This window comes from Paroedura picta, chromosome 12, assembly GCF_049243985.1.
Source record: "Paroedura picta isolate Pp20150507F chromosome 12, Ppicta_v3.0, whole genome shotgun sequence".
NCBI classification, from domain to species: domain Eukaryota; kingdom Metazoa; phylum Chordata; class Lepidosauria; order Squamata; family Gekkonidae; genus Paroedura; species Paroedura picta.
Window position 1 is genome coordinate 11023689 of NC_135380.1, and position 21109 is coordinate 11044797.

The 21109-nt window shown below is 45.7% G+C and overlaps 1 protein-coding gene across 2 annotated transcripts in view; it reads left to right on the forward strand.

Moving 5' to 3' along the window:
• Nucleotides 1-21109, forward strand: part of KIRREL3 (kirre like nephrin family adhesion molecule 3) — a 712715-nt gene that overhangs the window by 439111 nt on the left and 252495 nt on the right. For both annotated transcript variants that reach the window (XM_077305782.1, XM_077305781.1), the window contains exons 3-4: nt 3833-3982; nt 8251-8400. In XM_077305782.1, coding sequence (XP_077161897.1) covers nt 3833-3982; nt 8251-8400 — 300 coding nt within the window. The remainder of the gene's footprint in view (nt 1-3832; nt 3983-8250; nt 8401-21109) is intronic.

The window sequence follows — 21109 nt, forward strand, 5'->3', positions numbered from 1 at the left end:
GCTCTGTTTTACTTACCTGTTTGTTATCGTTTGAATTTGCAAAACTCAGACGATGGCTTGCATGACGCCACCAGAGACAATATATCTTACAAATGAAAGTAATACATGACACGTTTAAGTGAAAAGTACATCGGTTTAGAAAAAAAACAGCACTATACAATATTAAAGATAAACTGAAGCCAATCTTGCCTATAATCTCTGGCACAAATGCAGCATTTAAGTCAATTATTTCGGCAAGAGTCTTGAAGAGAAATATTTTTTTTTCCAGGAGATCGAGTAACAGCGGCACAGTCTATGGGTCTCATAGGTTCTCTGCAAGGTGCAGGTCAATCTGGATGTGATCTCTATAATATGCTACTCAATCCACTCTCTGAAACTGCCATTTTCTCCTGGGAAATTGATCTCCGGAGATCAGTTGTAATTCCAGGTGCACTCTGGGCCCTACTTGAAGGATGGCAGCTCTTCTGGAATTAAGTAGGCAAACTATGAGTGCCATGCATTCTTTGAAGGCACAGCTTCCAGATCTCATAGAATAATAGAGTCATAGAGTTGGAAGGGATCTCAGGGATCATCTAGTCCAACCCCTGCACTATGCAGGACACTCACATCCCAATCGCTCATCTGCTGTAACCTGCCACCCCTTTGCCTTCACAGAATCAGCCTCTCTGTCAGACGGCTATCTAGCCTCTGTTTAAAAATGTAGAACCCACCACCTCCCAGTGAAGCCTGTTCCACTAAGAAGCTGCTCTAACTGTCAGGAACTTCTTCCGGATGTTTAGACGGAATTTCTTTTGAATTAATTTCATCCCATTGGTTCCGGTCCGTCCCTCTGGGGCAAGAGAGAACAATTCTGCTCCATCCTCCATATGGCAGCCTTTTAAATACTTGAAGATGGTTATCAGATTCCCTCTCAGTCGTCTCCTCTCTAGGCTAAACAGACCAAGCTCCCCGACCTTTCTTCATTCATCTTGGTCTCCAAGCCCCTCACCATCTTTGTTGCCCTCCTCTGGATACGTTCCAGTTTGTCTACATCCCTCTTCAATTGGGGTGCCCAAAACTGAACACAGTACTCCATGAGTGCCCCTGGGCCCCAACTCAAGTCTGGTGCAACTGGATTCATGCAAAGCCTCCTTAGACCAATGGAGATTGATTCCGGGCTATTGTTCCCTGCTTTGTCTTCTTAATTCTGCAGTCGCTCCTTCAAATGTTGGTAAATGACATTGTGAATGTGGAAGGAAGGGGAAGAGTATTGCTTCAAGTGTGGTGACAAATGGGTTCTCGTTGAGCCTTTATTCCACAATGGGTTCTCTGCTGTGTGCCTTCTGCGTTAGGGAACAAGAGAGAAAGAAAAGCTCTTCCCCATAGCTGAGAGGCAATTGGGGGGCCTGGAATGTTAGACGGTAGGGGTGTCTCTCTTTTGTCATAATTGAGCAGTTCTTGCATTCATCTGGGAGGCACAAAGGGATACTCTCAAGTTGCTTAACGAGCCACTTACCACATCCCTCATGCATATTATCCCAGCAGCAGCCATGCCTGTAAGCTCGCACATGTTAAAAAAAAAATGTGCTGTTTTACTTGCCCCCCTGGGGATGCTGTCGAATGGGGGTGAGGTCTCATTAGTCTGCGGAAAGCCTAGAAGATGCCAACTGAGCGTGCTCAAAGGGTACATTCTGTTTGCTTTTAACTCTGGGATTTATAATTGTTGTTTCTCCCTTTCCACTTCAGCTTGCCTGGCTCTTCCTCAAGGAGGACTAGCCCCATGCTGAGCTTTTATTCCTTCAATGGGGGATTAATGTCTGAACAGGACTTCTGCGCTGTGAACTTTTTCGTTTTTTTAAGCTGAAAATTGTCACATCACTCTCTCTTAATTCGCAGCTAGCCAAGGGGATTTAGAAAAGAAACTTTTAAACACTTAACTAGGACCCCTAATCTGCCTTTCTGTGAAAGTTAAAGATGCATTTAGGTGACAGGTTGACACATTTAGCTCTCAGCAATACAAAATTATCATATTTGAAAGGGTGACGTCCGCTCCTTTGTAGTAAGACAGGCATCCTTCTGGGATGATGGCTGCAGCCAGAGGCTCTCAGGAAGGTAGCTGTGTTGGTTTGGAGTAGGCATGTGCATTCAGTTTGTTCATTTGTTCTGTTTATATGATACCCTACCTTGTAGGCTCAGGCCAGCTAACATAATTTAGAATACAATACAGGTACATGAGAGCTGCCCCTGCCGTTGAGGTTCTTGCCTGGGGTCCTGCAGCCTTTCCAGGTCCTAGGGGAGGGAGAGGCCATCCACAGAGTTCTTACAAACACACACACACACACACCAATCTAGCACCCATTGTATTCCTGAATACAACGGGTTTGGCCCCTAACAATAAAACAAAACACAAAGAATAACCCTGTTCTCCTAAAACTGTCTTCTATTCCAGGGAATGAAAATAGGGGTTATTGGGGACGTATTTGTCAATTTGATTAGACAGAGTTAGGCAGGGAGACCAGCAGTATTTTGAGGTTAACTTTAGACCTCAACTGTAGGCCTCCCTTGGTTTTCCAAGCCCTGTGGAACTACTTAAGTTCCCACAGGGCTCTTTTCTCACTAGGTAGAGAATTCCACCAGGCTGGGGTTTAGTAGGCCTCCCCTACAATAAAAAAACTGGGCTTTCCTGGCATTTTCTATTGTGAATGCAGGTTCGTTAATCTATCTGGCTGACAATATACTCAATACTGAATATTCGGTAATACCGAATATATTTGGCTTCATTATACCCTATGGGGCCATTAAAAATAAGGGCAAATCCAGCTCTTCTATTCAGTGGTCTGGTGGCAGCTTATGTCCAGGATTAAACGGAATCTTAAAAGTGCCACTGGACTCAGACTTTGTACTCTTGATTTTCACATGTTACCTGTGAATGTTCAGGAGCGGAAACCATGCCTATAGCCTTGAGCTCTTTGGAGGATATAAATGGCCCTCCTCATTTCACAGCAAGAGCTTAAAAGGACAAATGATATGAGGATTGCATTCTAAAAAGGAATTACCGATGGGTCTGACCATTAGAAAAGAAAAGAGCAATCAACATTAACTTCAACAATAGTTTCTGAAGTAAGAGAAACGACCAGACTGGTGCAATAATCGGGCTAATTCAGTTCACATTATGTGGAATTGCTGGGTGTTGAATAATTGGATGACGCTCAGTGATGTCCACATGACTTGCACAGGTTGGAACACCTCGATGCTGAGCAGTCCTTTAATTTTCAGTGCTTCCGCGGTATCAAGACTTTGGTTTTGGCCAGAGAATGGAAAATACAATAGAGGACTGGCTGACCAAACTGGCAGATTTGGCCAAAATGGCAACCTGACATTGATAGTTAACAGAAAAACTGATGATGTCTTCCAAGAACAATGGGGTCCTTATCTGAACTATTTAAGAAAATAAGGGACACCGGGATTGAATGGGGTTTTCTACTAAAATGTTTGTAGAGTACAGTTTATATAACCTAACTAATGTAGTTTCTTTATATTAACATTTTGTTACATTTTAATATAATAATAAAAATTGTACTAAAAAAAGAAAAAGGCTTTGGTTTCTGAAAATGCTCAGAAATTAATTTCTGCTTGTTACTACTAGCCATTGAAAGCCAAAGCGTAGCCAACCAACCATCAGAAGAGGCCATGTTGCATCCTCCAGTTGGGACTTGGATGTCTCCAGAATACAGAGATCAGTTACCCGAGAGGAAATGGCTGCTATGGACAGTACATTCTGTGGCATTATATCACACTGAGGTCTTGGATTTAACATGTGACCATTGACGGTCCTTTTGGTCTCTTTCCCCAGGTCCTGCATCTTCCTTCACCCAGCAGCCTCAGGACCAGGTAGTGATTGCTGGACAACCTGTGACCCTGTTGTGTGCCATTCCAGAATACAACGGCATCGTGCTGTGGATTAAAGATGGGCTTGCTCTTGGAGTTGGCCGGGATCTCTCAAGTAAGCCTGCTAGATCTGTTGCTTTCAGGCCCATCTTGTTTCAGTGTGATAGCAAATCATAGAATCATAGAATTGGAAGGGACACCCTGGGTCATTTAGTCCAACCCCCTGCAGTCACAACCCTATCGTTCATCCACTGTAACCTTCAGTGTGGAGAGAGGCAAAGGAGAGAGTCTAGGCAAGGCAAGGCACAACCAGGAGAATGTGTAGTTACAGTGTAGTGGAGAGAGCCAGCTTGTTATAGTGGTTAAGAGCGTCACCTTCTAATCTGGTGAGTCGGGTTTGATTCCCCACTCCTTCACATGCAGCCAGCTGGGTGACCTTGGGCTGAGTGTTGATAATCCTTCTCATTTGAAGGAGGGCATGCGTGAGTGGAGAGTTGGGTATGCTACAGAAGGGGAGGTCTATTATTTGGAACTTAACAGTTTGGAAAAGGACACAGTCAGCTGTTTATTAGCTCCAAACTCCCACCAGAAGCTCCGAACACTGAACAGCAGAACACAGTGCCTTATATACATTTGTACAAGCCCGCCAAGGAACCTGATTGGTCCCTAATGGAAGCAGTTCATTGGTCCATAAGTTCCTTTAAGGATAGTCTCTGATTGGCTAAATTACGATTCTTCATTAGAATAGTGGTTGACATTCGCACTATGGAGTTCACATAATAGACATGGTTAACAGCAGAGCACATAAACATTCCCAGCATGCATGGCAGCATCTATTGCTGTCAGGAACCATGGTGACTACATCTCCCATGGTTTCTAGTGACCATAGGTGCGTCTCAACATGCATGTACCAGACAGCATTGGGTCCTGGATTTTATTACCAAACATGTGGAGACTATTTCCCTGAAGTGTATCTAGTGTGCATTTATACTCAATAAGGTGTATATGAACAGGGAGGAGTTCTCTCATTGCTTGCATTGGTTCACTGAAAGTTACAATACATAGGGTTTCCAGCTTTGGGTTGGGAAATACTTGGAGATTTTGGAGGGTGGAGCATGGGAAGGATGGGATTTGGAGAGTGGTTTGGACCTCCAATCCTGTCATTTTCTCCATCTGATGCCATTTTGGTTGTCTGGAGATCCATTGTGCTCCCCAACCCTATTTTGCATGATCGTGCTACTTCTGGTGTTTCTCGAAGCCTGAAGAATGTTTCAGGGGTATCTCAATGGTAAAAAGTTGAAAAAGACTGGTCTTGTGGCGCAGGATGGTAAAGCAGCCGACATGGTGTCTTAAGCTCTGACCACGAGGCTGGGAATTTGATCACGGCAGCTGGCTCAAGGTTGACTCAGCCTTCCATCCTTCCGAGGTCGGTAAAATGAGTACCCAGCTTGCTGGGGGGTAAACGGTAATGACTGGGGAAGGCACTGGCAAACCACCCCGTATTGAGTCTGCCATGAAAACGCTGGAGGGCGTCACCCCAAGGGTCAGACATGACTCGGTGCTTGCACAAGGGATACCTTTACTTTTTTCGTTTTTTTTTTTTTATGAGAGCCTTGCAAGTGGATGACCCTTCCTGTGTCTGCATTTTGAAAAGAATACCAGGCTATTCAGCCCACTGTGATCATCAGACTTTCACCCCCGGATGTGTGCTGGCTATAAAAATTCTGGTCCACACAGTCTCAAAACCCCAGGAGCCTACTCTAAAACGGGAATACTGCTCCGTGCCTCAGAGCAATGATGCGAGCTATTCCCCTACTGTGCCCAGGGGGGTGATAGAGGCGCCAGAGATAGATCTCATACACTGACTTGTATCCTCAGAGCATTGAGCAACCTAAACTTTGCTCAAATCAATTATGTCGAAATATTAGATGGGAAAGGGGATTTGCCTGCCCTTCCTTTCTCGCTTCCTTTGGCTGCTGCTCTTGGGTCTCTATGTTATACAGGACACATCATGCGTTCCTTGAACCCAGCGTGTATCAACCATAGTAGAGTTTTCAGGCGCATGCCTAGAACCCCTTGGGAGATTGGGGAGCAGGGCCCCCATTGAAGCCCCTCCCTTTTCCAGACTCCACCTTCTTTAGGTTCCGCCCCCAAATTCCCCAGGTCTTTCCCAAGCCAGGACTGGCAGCCCTACCGCCTCTAGCCCCTTTCCATCTTAATTCTAGTTGTAAAAGTCTGCACAATTTATTCCCGGAGACAAATCAAGACTTTGCCAGAGCAACCTCCAAACGAGGAACGAAGCTGATGTATCGTTCTGAGCAACTCTGGCAATTAGCTTGGCTGGGACCGCTTTCGCGAGCCTGCTTGCGTAATACCCCGCTCAGCTAGTCATCTAATTAGCTAAATACAAACAAACCCTTCATTTGTATTTCTTGCGGTTCATGAGAGCAAATCCTGCTGTTGATAGCTTGGAAAGCAGCAAAACAGAAGAAGAAAAAGAGCAAGGGGGGTGGGGGGGGGGGGAAAGAGAGAAGCACAGAGAGTATGCCAAGCTGCCTTGGCTTCCCTGCTCATTAATCATCGGTCCCAGGAAGACTTGCAAGGAGGGGGGTGTCTGTGGCTGCAGCCTCTCCCCCTGCAGCAGGGTGGGTATCTGGAGAGATGAAGCCGCAGATGGCCACATCCGCTATCAGTGCCCTGCTAAGACCCATCAAACAAGACGTTTAATCATGTCCTGCTCTCCAACACGTGCCTCATTTTAGTGTTGATAACAGTCATAATAATTACCCACATGAAAGCAAGCTTCTGTCATGATGCGGGTCTAGATCCGAAATGCATAGCTCTGCTCATTTGAACTCCACCTTCCATAGGTTTTTTTTTCCGATCCTTTAAAGCAGGGGTAGTCAAACTGCGGCCCTCCAGATGTCCATGGACTACAATTCCCAGGAGCCCCTGCCAGCATTCGCTGGGAGGAGCTCCTGGGAATTGGAGTCCATGGACATCTGGAGGGCCGCAGTTTGACTACCCCTGCTTTAAAGAATAACACCACTTTCCCAGGACTGGCTCAATCCTGAAGCAGTCCACACTTTATTATACAGGTCCCAGCAATTCCTAGCATTTCCCTAGAAGTGACATGGCTGTGTGCACAATGCTGCCCTCTCTCATGCCCCTGCTCCAAAACGTTTGTCCTGCTTCTTGCATGATCCATGATTTGACCTCATTGCAGTGGGTGACAAACTGTAATTTGCCCAAAATTCTATGGTTCACCAGAGGGGTTTGGCAAATGCTAGATTGCCAGCTCTATATAGGGATGCCAGTCCCCCCAGGTAATTGTATTTGTAATCCGCCCTTCTCAGAGCAGACCTGGGGATCTCCTGCTTTTACAGCTCATCTCCAGGTGACAGAGATGTTCATGGACTGCAATTATCATGGGCATGATGGTAGGGTTTCATAGTAATCGTAGTCCATGGACATCTGGAGCACCCCACTTTGGCCACCCCTCCTACTGAATGGGACTGGAACAAATATTAACTTCTGTTTGCTAGAGGGAAGAGTGAAATGAGTATGAAGTCTGAAAGCTCCTCTTTTAGCCTTGAAGACCATTTCTGCACTGGGAACTTTGTTGCCCGAGTTCCTTCGTGGAAGCACAAATCTGGGGCGGACGAGGTGTGCTGCGGCAAATGCTCCCCTGTGTAGGAGTAGGAAAAGGTGGGGCAACCTGCCCCAACTCAAACTCCAGGCTGCAGCTTGGCACGAATCCTCCAGTGCAGAAACGGTCAATCTTGAAAGTATGATCTGCCCCCAACCTGAGTACCCAGGAGAAGGGGTGAAATGAAGACTTCTCCCTGATAAAATAAGTTTCTATGTGTAGGAATCCCTTCTCCCTCTTCATTAGGCAGCATTCAACCATGTGAGCGACCGGAACCTTTGGGTGTGAAGTTTTATAGCCCTGTACTATTTTGTCACATGTTTTGCATTTTGGGAAGAAAAGTTGGGTTTTCTCAACCCAAAAGAGTCACAAAGTGGCTTATAATCACCTTCCCTTCTCCTCCCCACAACAACACCCTGTGAGGTAGGTGGGGTTAAGACAGCCCCGTTGTTACTTCTCAATGAGGACAGAACTATCAGGGCTGTGATGAACCCAAGGTCACCAATGTGGGGAATCAAACCCAGCTCACCAGATTAGAAGCTGTTGCTCCTAGCTCTGACTTGTATCCTGTATCCTAGACAAGCAGTGACTAGCTGGAGAATGTGTGATGCCATCAAGTCTGGCTATTTAGATATTTCCTTTCCAGGTTATCTTTTGTCAGTGAAGGACTGATTTGCCTATTAGTACATGTCTATGGTTCACCTACAACCTCCCTTGTATTTTGTACTCCGCAGGTTACCCACGCTACTTGGTTGTGGGGGACCATTTGTCTGGGGAGCATCACCTGAAGATCTTGAGAGCTGATCTTCAAGATGATGCGGTGTATGAGTGTCAGGCCATTCAAGCGGCCATCCGTTCCAGACCGGCCAGGCTGACCGTTCTAGGTAAGTCCATGATCCTCGCTGGAAGATTGTGGAGTTTCTTCTTTTCTTCCTTCAGTATGAAATGTCTTGCTCGATGAGAGAGTTAATTCCAAAGCAGAAATGTGATTGCATCAACTCATGTAAGCTTCTTATGATGGATCGAAATGTGATGTTTAAGCCGGGAAGGACACTGAAAACAGCAGTCTCGGATTGCGTGCTGCTGCTGAAAATGGCAGCCCTGAGTCAAGCCCGTCCTCTTTTGCTAGGGTGATTTTCATGCATTATTTCTATCGGAAGACTGTCATGTATCATTTCCTTGACAAAACATGCAGTGACATGGAATGCAGAAAGGCATAGGGTCATGATGGCACAGGAAGAGTTGTTCAAGTCCGGGTTGACACCGAAGACGGCAGCCTGGGATTAAAGAAAGCTGCAGAAAATGGCCACCCTGAGTCAAGTCTTTATTTTTCTTTTACAATAGACAAACTTTGTGTGTCAGTCCCATGGCACCATGGGCAAAGGCGTGGAGTCTAGAAATGCAACTTGGTGATCTAAATGTTAGAGCAGGGATTCCCAATCAGGGGCTCATGGAAACCCAGGGGTGTGCGGGAATTCAGAGGGGGTCTGCAGCCTTTCCCCTCCTGCCTTATTGGGTCACAAGCTAGGGAACTGACTGCCTCTGCCTGGAGGGCTTGGTGGGTAGGTCGTGGGTGGTAAAAATCAAGGGGGGGAGTTGGTTGTGGCATGCTATGGGTGGTCCAGGCTGTCTTCTCAGCTCCTGTCCTTTCTGACCTGCATGAGGCAGACCCACCATAGTAGGTAGCAAAGGTGGAAGGAGGGTGAAGGGTGCAGGTGGTTACGTCATTTCCAGGGGTGTGGTAGGGAGGCATGACCTGCTGACATCACTTCCAGGGGTCCTTGAGGCCTAAAAAGCTTTTTTTCAGGGTCTCCTACATGGTCAAAAGGTTGAAAAGGGCTGTGTTAGAGGGAAAGATGGAGACTTTAACATTTTGCTACAGTTTCCAGAGGCAATCCTATAGCTAGAATAGTATCTAATTCCATCCTGAGTTAAATGTTGTGCCTACAAGAAAATGGAGTGCTGAGAACAAGTCTCATATGGAAATATAAATTCAAGCAAAGGCACAACTCAGTTGCCTTTAAAAAAAAAAACTAAGTAGCTTGTTACCTTACTAATGTTGGTGTCTGTGTGTGTGGAAGAAATCACTGATTTTCAATTATTAGCATCTCTACCTTTAAGTCACAGCTGCTGGCCTTTGTTTAAGGATTAAACATCTATCACTGCAATAGATTTCCGAAATGTGTCGTTGATCATCACACCCCGTCTTTCCTTCCGAAATCCTCACCCCTCTCAAATGCTAGACAGAAGTGTGCAGGGAAATCTTCATTAAGAAATATCTGTTTGTTGGTCGAGAGTGATTTAGATTTACAACTCGGCACCTGACAATTCCGGGATGTGTAACAGCTTTTTTCAAAAGCAAGATTTATGTGGAAACGCAAAATATATTGCTGAAACCACCTCCCCGCACAAGCTACCCGAAGCCAAGATGTGATTATGATTGAAAAGTGTTTATCAATGGAGACTGTGGGAAAGAGAGAGTGGAAGCTGAAGTTAATTCATTATGAGTCACTCTCCAATATATCAAAGACATGAAAGAAGCCTGGCAGAGATCACAGGCCATAACAATCCCCAGTTCTCTCAGGAACTGCTACAGCACAGGGCATGTTTGTTGACTTGCGCTGCCCTATTTATTGGCCTTGGGGTGAGGCTCAGAAGAAAATCTTATTGGAATAGAGTATCAGCATCTAAGCACCAATTCCCGTGGCCACCTGGTATTCAAGACTGAAGACAGGAGAAGGGAGAATAAACAGGCAAGTAAGAAAAATCTCTTCTGAGTTCTGAGGAACTGGGGAACTCTGTTCCTTCCAATGTTTTGCTCTCCCCCTGGAGCTGAGATTGGGCAAGATTTGGGGTGCGAAGGGACCTCACTAGAGGATAATGCTTTGGTGTCCACTCTTCATAGCAGCCATTTTCTCCAGGGGAACAGAACTATTTAGTCAAGAGATGAGTATAATTCCAGGGGATTCCCAGGCCCCACTTGGACCTAGCTGAATTATTGTGAGGCAGAACTGGGGGTTTTGGAACACCGTTATTGAAGGGAGGAGGTTAATCTGTTGGCTGGTGATCTTGTAACACCATGGAAGCTTCCGACTAGCCTTGCTGTGCTTTCCCTTACCACAAAGAAGACTTGAAGGGTGGGTTCGAATGAGTAGCCGTGTTGGTCTGAAGTAGCCCAATAAAATCAGAGTCCAGGAGGACCCGTAAGACCAAAAAAAGATTTATTCAGGGCGCGAGCTTTCGAGTGCAAGCACTCTTCATTTTAGTCTGACGAAGAGTGCTTGCACTCAAAAGCTCTGAATAAATCTTTGTTGGTCTGGACTCTGATTTTATTGGAGGGTGGGGTCTTTTACCCAGGTGAAAGGCCACTGTTTTCCTTTCCTCTTGGTTTTGTCTCTCCTGTCCAGTCAGTGTGAATAGAAGGAGTGCCACACAGCCAAACAGAACATTCTTTCAGGAGCTTCATGGGTCTGTGGCCATTTGGGCCTGGCCTTTCAGGACTGGAGGGGAGAAATCAGGGTGCCTCCCAGTTCTGCCTACCATACAGGTTGCCTGCCTGGCTCATGCCTGGATGGAGCCTCTTGAAGCCCTGTGTTTGCAAGGGCAGATTCAAAGGCAAATAGTTGTTTGGCTTCCAAAAGGCCTCCTTTCCAGAATTAGCTGGAGCGTACACGCTTGTTGTAGGCTTGTTCATTACATGCTGGTTCAGTCTCGGGTAGGTCATGATTTGAACACTTCATTATTCTTGAGGTTCATTATTTGGTCACTTCATTATCCTTGCTGCTTGGCATTCGCTCCCTCGGTAAGCTCATGCCGCGTCGCTATTCAGCACTAGATTTGAAATTCAGCAAGGGCTTGATTAGTTAACCTGGGGGACCAGGGAGGGGGCAGCGCACCAGCCCAACCCACTGAGCAGCATCGAGCAACTTTCAGACTGCCGACGCAGGGACGAAATTAGGGGCAGCTAAATCCCAGGGGGGCTTTATGTCAAAGGGAGAAATGTTACGTATTGTAAAAAAAAAAAACCGAACTGGTGGTTTGTCTTTCATATGCCCAGGATTGGCAAAGAGTTGGTATACTGAATTCAGTGAGCTTTGTAAGACCTACTCCAATCCCTCCCCACAATTGCTGTGAGTGAAACTTAGGATCCCTGATCCTAAATAGATCAAACTGGCCTCAACTGGAAGCATAGGTTTTTTTTCATCCTTTGCTCCAGCCTGGTGGAATGCTCTGAGATCAGATTCCTGCAGGGCCTAAGACAGTTCCACAAAGCTGTTCCACCAAGCCCATGGTTGAGGCCTAACAAGAACTGGCATCTGATCTTATAGGCCTCTCCACCTGCATTTTGTTGTTGTTGTTAGGTGCGAAGTCGTGTCCGACCCATCGCGACCCCATGGACAATGATCCTCCTGGCCTTCCTGTCCTCTACCATTCCCCGGAGTCCATTTAAGTTTACACCTACTGCTTCAGTGACTCCATCCAGCCACCGCATTCTCTGTCCACCTGCATTTACCTCTGCCAAATGGCACACCTTAGAGAAGCTTACATCATGGCCACCCCAACCCCCAAGATGCTGGTGATGGTGATGTATTGGCCACCCAGCACAGCTAACATCAATAAAAAGATATACAAAGTAAATATGAAAACATTTACCAACAATTAAAATTCTAACTAAGAACTCTATTGAGTGTTCCGGCCCTGGCCACATGGAACAGAGTAATTCTGGCATTGATTTTGTGTCCAGCTTTCAAATGTGCGTGGATCAGGGTTTGTAAAGTCTATAAAAGGACTATTTCACACATCTGATCAGCAGCAAGCCTGGGTTTGCCACTTGGTGTACAGTTCACAAGGAAGCGGCTGCCAATCTCATCCTCTGACAGCTTTGAGATTCATGTTCTGAAACACTTGTTTGTCATGTTCATACAAGTGTACATTTAAAAATAATAGGCATCCATTTCACAGTTTAATGTGAACAAGCTCTGACTCTGTACCCGCCATTCTTTCTTTGATTTTTTTAAAATGCTATGTGGCCATTGAATATATATTTAATGATTAGGAGCCCTTTTGGACCCACTTAACAGAGCAATCTTAAGAGTATGTTCCGGGAAGTAAAGGCAATTGAATAGACTCGAGTAGAGTTTCGAGTAGACCCGCTGAGGATGGCATAGTTAGTTGCAGAATTCAGTAAGTGTGTAATGAGTGTGTGTCAAAGGAAGTTTTTCTGTGATCAGGAGTACAGTTCATCCCCAATCACTTTATAGCATTCAAAGTCTAAAAACACAACGGAATGCACATTAAAAAGGCAAAAGGGGGATATTGCACATTGAATTGGATAGAAATTGCAGGTAGTCGTGAAAAAACACACTCCCTCCAACCAGGCGAGTGCTTTTGCTTAATTCAAACCTTGTTCTCATAGTCACAGCTAGCCTGATTTATGTAAGTAAAGCACAGTATACCAGTGGTTTCAATAATGAGAGAGATGTAGCTTCTCCAAATTCTGGGTCACTGGTGGCAACCAGTTGGAGAAATTTAGCTGCAATTTACCTGTTGCTTGGATGGACACCAAACTCATAATGGTAGCCTGTATTCAGTTGTTGCCAATTGTCAACTGAAAAATTTTAAGGAAATTTGGGGCTTGCTGCTCAGTTGAAAATATCTGCAGAATGTTGGAGGAAACTGATAGAGTTGCAGGAGGAGAAGAGAATCTCCTCCTGGTGGCCCTTCATATCTCTGTTGCCCTCAAAAAAATGTTAATGCACATGTTTAGTCAAGCTAGGCTCTGGGTGTACTCTGCCTATCAACAACTCAAAATGGCAGATCAGAAGCCGCCACTCTTAACCACTGCACCATGGAAAGACAGGCCAGGACATTAGAAACCCATGGTATGCTCCAGTTGGCATTGAGCAATTCTCGTTCTGCCTCCATCCCCTATACTTCAGAATGGGATCCTTATGTGTATTCAGTGCCATCCAGTCTCTTCTGCCTGAGAGTGACCCTACGAGTTAATAGACTCCTTTGTGGACGGGAAATATTTCTTTATCGGATGCTATTTATCTTCTCCCTTCTTTCCCTGCTGCTTTTTTAAAGTCTCCAAAGCATACATATGAAATACCCTCCTGCTGTTTTCCCAGCAGACGTTCACCACCACCTTCCAGTGTCATCTTTCCCTTTGGGCTGCTTTCTCAATGAGCCAAGAGAAGCATCCCAGTAATGAGATTTTTTTTTTTTTTTTGGCTTTAAGAAAAGCGAGAACCTCCCACCTAGGAGCCAGAATATTTACAGTCTATTAAGAGAGCAAGAAACGTAGCCTCTCTAGCAATCCCACAAAAGTTCTTTGGAGGCGTCTCTACACTCTGCTTCCAGCCTTTGCGTTGGAACTTAACTACCGTGCATCTCGTCTCGTGTGGAGCCTAACGGCATGCTCCGGGGGGGGGGCAGATTGCATGGGCTTGCCCAAAGAGGGGGCCATTAACACAGTCACGGGAAGCCAATAAAACGGCAAGCTTTTCCATTCTCCAACAAGTGGATAATGGGAATTTGGGGGTGGGAGGTTGCCAGAGGTGGGGGAAAGCATTGCAAGAGCCTTGACGCCAGAGTCGGAAAGAAGGAATTGCCTGTCTCCCGGTTGACAGTGTTGAGGCCAGGGACCGGGTGGCGTGTGGTGACTGGTAATGAGACCAGCCTTCTCCTTCAGCACCAGAGATTTCTCTTTATTTACAGGGTTTCCAGCCACATTTATAGGAGTTAGTGACACGGCTGTGGTGGCCTCTTGCAGGATATGGCCCAATAAAAAATGTATCTGTGGCTGCTGTAAAACTAGCGCGCCGTACAAGCCATCTGCAGCCCCTGTGCCCACAAGCGAGGTGCACTCTGTACCACTGTGTGTAAAACAAGAAGGTCCCGGTTCATGTCTCAGACTGGGATGCTGGCTCTTTGACTGTAGATGTAGCTTGTTCTCGGCCATGAGAATAAGAGATGGGAGAGATTCCTGACCCTGCCAGAATCTGATATTGTAGATACAACCAAGGTGCCTTGGTTTTCTGAACTTGGGGAGATGATTATTGGAGAAAGGGGGCATTTTCTATGGTAGTGCTATGCTCATGGAACCCCCTCCCCCCCCCCCCGCTGCCGCCGCCCTCCTCCCTGTTCAGATTCCCCTGGCATCTTTAAGTTATGTAGTGAACCCCATAGTGCTAATGTCCACCACTACGCTAAGGACCGTAAAGTAGCCAATGGGAGACCTTCCTAACATGAATGAACTTATGGACCAATGAACTGCTCCCTTTAAGGACCAATGATGTCTCTTGGCAGGCTTGTAAGAATGTATATCAGTCATTGTGTTCTGCTGTTCAGTGTGTTCGGTGTTTGGGTTCAATAAATAGCTATGTTTTTGAAGAACTTAGAAGTCTGTGTCTATTGAGCCTGCAGACTTGTTATGCAAATTACATAAAAGGTTGAAGAGGTGGGGCTAACATGTATACTGCAGCTTTAGAGACAAGGACTAGGAAAAATGGGTTCAACTTATGAGAAAGGAGTCTCCACGGAATATTTGGAAGCATTTTCTGACAGTGAGGGCTGTTTGTAGATGGCATGTGCTACCTAGAGGATGGTGGAGTCTCCTTCATTGGAGGTTTTTAGGAAGAGATTGGATGAGCACCTGTCAGGAGTGTATGTTTATTAAGTCCCTGAGAAGGGGGGAGGGATGGCCCTCTGTGGTCTCCTCCAGTTCTGTGTGAATCTAATCACAGTAAACAATGAAATAAGACTAGGGTTACAAAAGTTAGAAAGCCAATAAGAAAAAGAAAAAGGTCTCAGCCACAATACATCACAAACAATGGAGAAAATGGAAATACAAGACAATGCAATAAGGAGGGGGACACAATAAGTATGAATGCAATAAGTATGAATGCTTTAAACTTTGCCAAGCTGTTGGACCCAACCCAACCAAGGCAAAACTTTTCAAGCCCTGTTACTTAAGTAGGCCAGGCATGGAAAGCATTATTGAACTTGTCCTGGACAAATCCATATTGGCCTGGCTTTGTGAAGGGCTTTCCATGAAAAGCAAAGTTAAAGGAAAGCAAGTCTCTCTTGGTTTTAGGGATTGGGCCATGGCTTAGAGGCAGGAGGAGTAGCTGATACCTAGAAGACAGAGAGAGAGAGTTCAGTGAGATCTGGACACAAGATGCAATTCAATAAGGATAAGCATGCCTACTGGATGGGAGATATATACTTCAGAGTAGCAGTGTGTGTGAACAAGATCTTGAACTGCAAGCTAAACATGAGCAGACAGTGTGATATGACAGTAAAGAAGGTGAAGGCAGTCTTGGGCTGTATCAATAGAGGTCCCACATTGGTCACTTGGAGTGGGGCAGGGAGCAGTTCCTGTTATCAGTAGAGGATGGGATTTGCAGTAATGGCTTTAAGCTATGTGTAGAATGGTACCAGCTAGATATCAGGGTGGGGATTCACAGTCCAAGTAGTTCAGCAATAGAATATGCTGCCTAAGGAGGAGATGAGTTTCCCCTCATTGGCAGTCTTTAAGCAGTGGCTCAACAGATACTTATCAAGGATGCTTTAGGCTGATCCTGCACTGAGCAGGGGATTGGAGTAGATGGCCTGTATGGCCTCTTCTAGCTCTGTAAGTCTGTGATTCTATATTTTATCTCCATGGCTATAAAAAGATTATTTGAATTTAGGCATGTGTTGGTTGATAATAGACTTTGGGAGAAGATCCACTTGGATCGAAATGCATCAGGTCATTATGTTAAGGCCCGTTTGTTACCTGTGGCATATTTTTTTGATGCTGTGTGTCACCCAAAGTATACTTCTACTGCAGTTTTAAAGTATGGTTGTTAATGGTCCTAGGTTAGCACTGGGCAAGAAAATGTGCATTCCACATATTTTGATGATAGCAGTTTTCAAGATTTCTCAACCGTTGTGGTTCCTAGCTTGTTTTACAGGCCGGGTTTGTTTCTTTTCTTTTCTCTTCCCTTCTTCGTTTTGTGTAAAAGATGTTTATTCCGAACCTTGTCGGAATTAAAGCACCAGTTTGCACAACGCCGCCAAAATTTCAGTATTCACTTTCTTATGCAATGAAATATGATAGGGAGCCACTGGGAACACGCCTCAATTGGCTTCTTTCATATCGTCTTTAGGTATATGTGATTTCTTCCCCAGACAAGCTTCCTGCTGATCATTATCTCTCAGTAAAGAAAACCAAACAATCCCTTAACGGAATGTTAAGGTGCCCAAAATCTTAGGGAGGAGATTCATTCCCTGGATCAATTAAAAATATCCGTGGCAAAAAAATGCAAGCACAAATGATTAATGAGGCTGAAATCGGAACTGCATACACCAGAGTCAGGTATGATTGGTAATTAGACCAGACGTTCAGCATTTTGCTGCACAAATGTTCAATTCTAGGAGATGTTTTACATTATCTCTTAGATTATATTACCAACTGTTCTAAGATGTAGATGAGAGATTGATTTGGCCTCTCTCTCTCTCTCTCTCTCTCTCTCTCTCTCTCTCTCTCTCTCTCTCTCTCTCTCTCTCTCTCTCTCTCTCTCTATTATTGCTGGAAAGAATGTTCAGCTCTCTGGGGTTGAAAAATTGCAGATTTTATTGGGCACTAGGAAAGATGGATTGATTAGAACTGTATCCACTTTTGCTGTTAAACATTACTACATAAGGAATGGACCTGAATAAATTTTAGCAATTTTACTCACAGGTATGAAGTCTTGTTAAATGATATATATCTCCTTTGAAGTTTGTAGGTAACTGGAAGTAGGCTTTATTAACATCTCTAGTTGTGTAGGGATGCTTTGACCACACAGATGGAGCTAAGGAGAGGGCTGAAGGAGGGGAGGGGAGGGGAGGGGAGGGGAGGGGAGGGGAGGGGAGGGGAGGGGAGAGTTCTGCTAGAGGCAGTGTAGTGTAGTGGTTGAAGTGAAGACCTAAGAGCTGGGAGGCATAGGACACATCTCCACATGACTGCGAAACTCACTGGATGGCCTTGTGTTAGCCCTGATCTGGAAATTGCAGCTGGTACAAAATGCAAGGGCATGGGTCCTCATGGGGGACTCTACAGAGGGCTCGTCTTCTACCGGCCCCCAACAGCTGCATTGGCTGCCAGTGGAGTTCCAGATCAGGTTACTATTTCCATGGTAGAGAAAGAGAGGAGGCCTGTAGAGCAACAGGGGAAGTGGGCTCCAGTGATGTCAGCAGCCATTTGAACTTATGGGAAAGGCTATGTGACCCCTGGGGAGCTCTTGTGTAACCTCGGGTTTCCGTGTATGGGAATCCCCGAGCTAGACAGTCACCTCTGACCACCTAGAAGGCAAGCCTCCCCTGAAAGGAACGATTCTGATTGTTGATAGAATGGGGTCTGGAATGAACCTGAGACCTGCTGCATTTATTGATAATGCATTTAATTCATTTGTACCCCACCCGCGTTTCTCCCCAGTGGGGTTCCAAAGTGACTTACATGGTTCTTCTATCCTCCATTTTGGCCACACGGCCACCCTGGGAGGTCGGGTGAGCTTCCCTGCAATGAGAGGAGCCTGTGTCTCCCAGATACTAGTCCAGCACTCTTAACCAATATGCCAGGCTTGGTCTTAAAGATGTCCATTGGACTCCATTCTCTGTCTCCCAAGTGACCTGTTGGGGCCAGTTTCAACTTATGAACCTTGGGAGATCTCCAACACAATACGGGGGGGGGGGGTGCTCTCTGCCATTCCTTTTCTGGACAATGCTTTTCGGCATTATACATTTATTTAGCATATGTCATGTTTCATGTTGCCAGGGGATCCGGGGATTGTCTGTGAGCAGGCAAGGGACGTTGGGCGGTGGCTTGCCATTTCTTGCCTCCCTATCTTGCCCCTCTGGCCTGTCTTGGAGGACCTGCCACCCAACTAGCCAAGATCAGTCCTGCTTAGCTTCTGAGAACTGATGGGATCGAGCTTTCCTGGGCTATCCAGGTACAGGCCTTGCGTTGTCTGCAGAATCCCCTCTGTGTTTGGGGCCCTTATCTCTGGTTCAGTAGGTTAAGTTTCGCCGGCAATGAACAGCGAATCAGTGTCTTCACCTTTCCTTTTCACTGCTTCATTGCTCCTGTGTGTACTTTGCCATTTCAATGCATGCTCTTTTGTGAACCCAATCTTAAAATGTAATGTGCATATCGGCCTGTAGCGCTGCTTCTGGAGGGATCACCTGTCTGTCCCAAAGCATTTCCTTTCCTTTGTACTTAAGGTCAAAACAATGCCAGGTATGATCTTTCTCTTTCCGCCTTTCTAACTTCAGATAACCTCAGGCCATGAGTACCTGATACATATTAATTGATAGGGTCTGTTAGGACACAGGAAGGGAAGGATGTATGTGAAACGTAAAATGAAAAGGCGGGAGAGAGACTCTCGGCTTGTGGGATGTGATCCATAAAACCCAGGAGTCTCAATTAGGGGAAGTTCTATCCTTTACCCTCTCGTAGTGGACAGAGGGCTGTGGGGTTCTCTCTTTAAATTTTAAGCAAACACAAGATTCACAATATGGTACCAAAGCAGGCAATCGCTATCTGTTTGGGCCTGTCTCATTAGAGTTAATATTAAAAAATAACCTCAAAGCATGCGTTTCTCCACAGTCTGGAAAACACATTGCTGCAAATTAGCACAAGTTAGCATGCCATAAATTATCACATTGTTATGGTGGCACAAACATTTCATTTCCCAAACCTTAACATTTTGGAAAATCAATAAACAATGTAGTTAGATCTGGTTCCTAAACAGACCAAGCAATGATTTGGAGCTCCAAACAGGTGCAGGGGAACAGGTACATTCTCCTACCTGGTCTAAATTCAGTACACTGAGAGCAACTGCTACACATAATCGAAGTGTTGTGAGAGGCAGCCTGGGGTGGGGGTGGTATTATTATTATTATTATTATTATTATTATTATTATTATTATTATTATTATTATTATTATTATTATTATTATTATTATTAAATGTATTACCTGCCACTCCCAAACAGGATCATGGCGGGTTACAGATGTCCAGTTAACCCCCCTCCATTAAAACCCCATTAAAATGGACGTAAAAATACCAATACAATAGACCGACAACCCAACAACATGGTGGAACCCCCCCCCCATCCCCAACCCCTGCTCCTCCCTCTAGAGCAGGGGTAGTCCAACTGCAGTCCTCCAGATGTTCATGGACTACAATTCCCATGAGCCCCTGCTAGCGTTCGCAGGGCCTGCACCTCACCCAGGAGCTCATTCTACCAGGTCGGGGCCAGGACCGAAAAGGCCCTGGCTGTAGTCGAGGCCAGGTGAGCTTATCTGGGGCCAGATAATTGCTGCTCAATGAGCACTCTGGTGATTTTGGTTCAAATTTCTACTCAGCCATAAAACTCAGTGGGTAATCCTGGACCAGTGGAATGGAAAGGTGGAATAAAAAATGGATACAGCAAACCTTAGTTCACATGCAAAATGGTCCTGGACAAGAACCAAAACATTTTGCTGCCTGTTTGGACTGGGTCACCGAAGTGGGGCCTGACATTCTCCCAGAGCTGCATAGATCCGTTGTCCTGGGGAAAATGGCACCTATGGAGAACAAACTCTAATGTCTACCATAAAGTCTAGAAGAAACAAAAGCCCTAGAAACCCACCATGTCTTCATTGAGATTCCTGCACTCCCCACCCCACGCCTGATTCATTTGCATGATCTGATAATGTCCAGGAGTTTCTGAAACTGGTGTTCGTGACACTGAGTTCAGATAATACAGACAAAAAGGACGCACGTGCATCTCTTTCTATCTTGCTTTCTATCTTTTGTTCCAACAGTGCTCAGAGTTGGGGGAAAGACCTATTGTAGCCAACTCGGGCCATCAATCCCATCAATCCCAGGACCTTTGCCGGGCAGCAGCTCTTCAAGGTCTCAGGCCAAAGACCTTGGCCAGCTCCTGCTGTCCAAGCTACCATCAGTTAGCTGGCAGTGTGGGGGAGTGAAATGGAGCTCATGAATACAGAGCGATGGCTCTCCCCATTTTGGTGGGTTTTCCATGACACTGGCTCTCTGAACAGCCCCTAGATCAGCAAAGGTTTTGGAAGCATCAGCAAACATTGGGAATGTTCAAGCTTTCCCGTTTCCACAAAGGATTCCACGAGAGAGCCAGCTTGGCATAGCGATTCAGAGCGATGGCTTCTAATCCGGAGAGCTGAAATTGATTCCCCGCTCCTCCACATGCAGCCAACTGGGGAACTTTGGGCTAGACACAGAGCTGTTCTTACAGAGCAGTTCTGTCAGAGCTCTCTCAGCCTCATCAAACTCACAGGGTGTCTGTTGTGGGGAGAGGAAGTGAAGGCGATTGTAAGCGGCTTTGAGACTCCTTCAGGGAGTGAAAAGCACGGTATAAAAAACAACTCTTTTTCTTAGCCCCAATTCCTGCTTCAGGTTCTATAATTCCCTGCTGGATGCCTTCTGAAAATGCCTCCGCATTCCCTTTTCCAAAGAGATTGTGTCCATTCCTCTTGCCAGCTTGGGAAGCTGCCTAATTCCACATGCTCGGCCTTTGAACGGTATGCATGGTTGCTACAGAG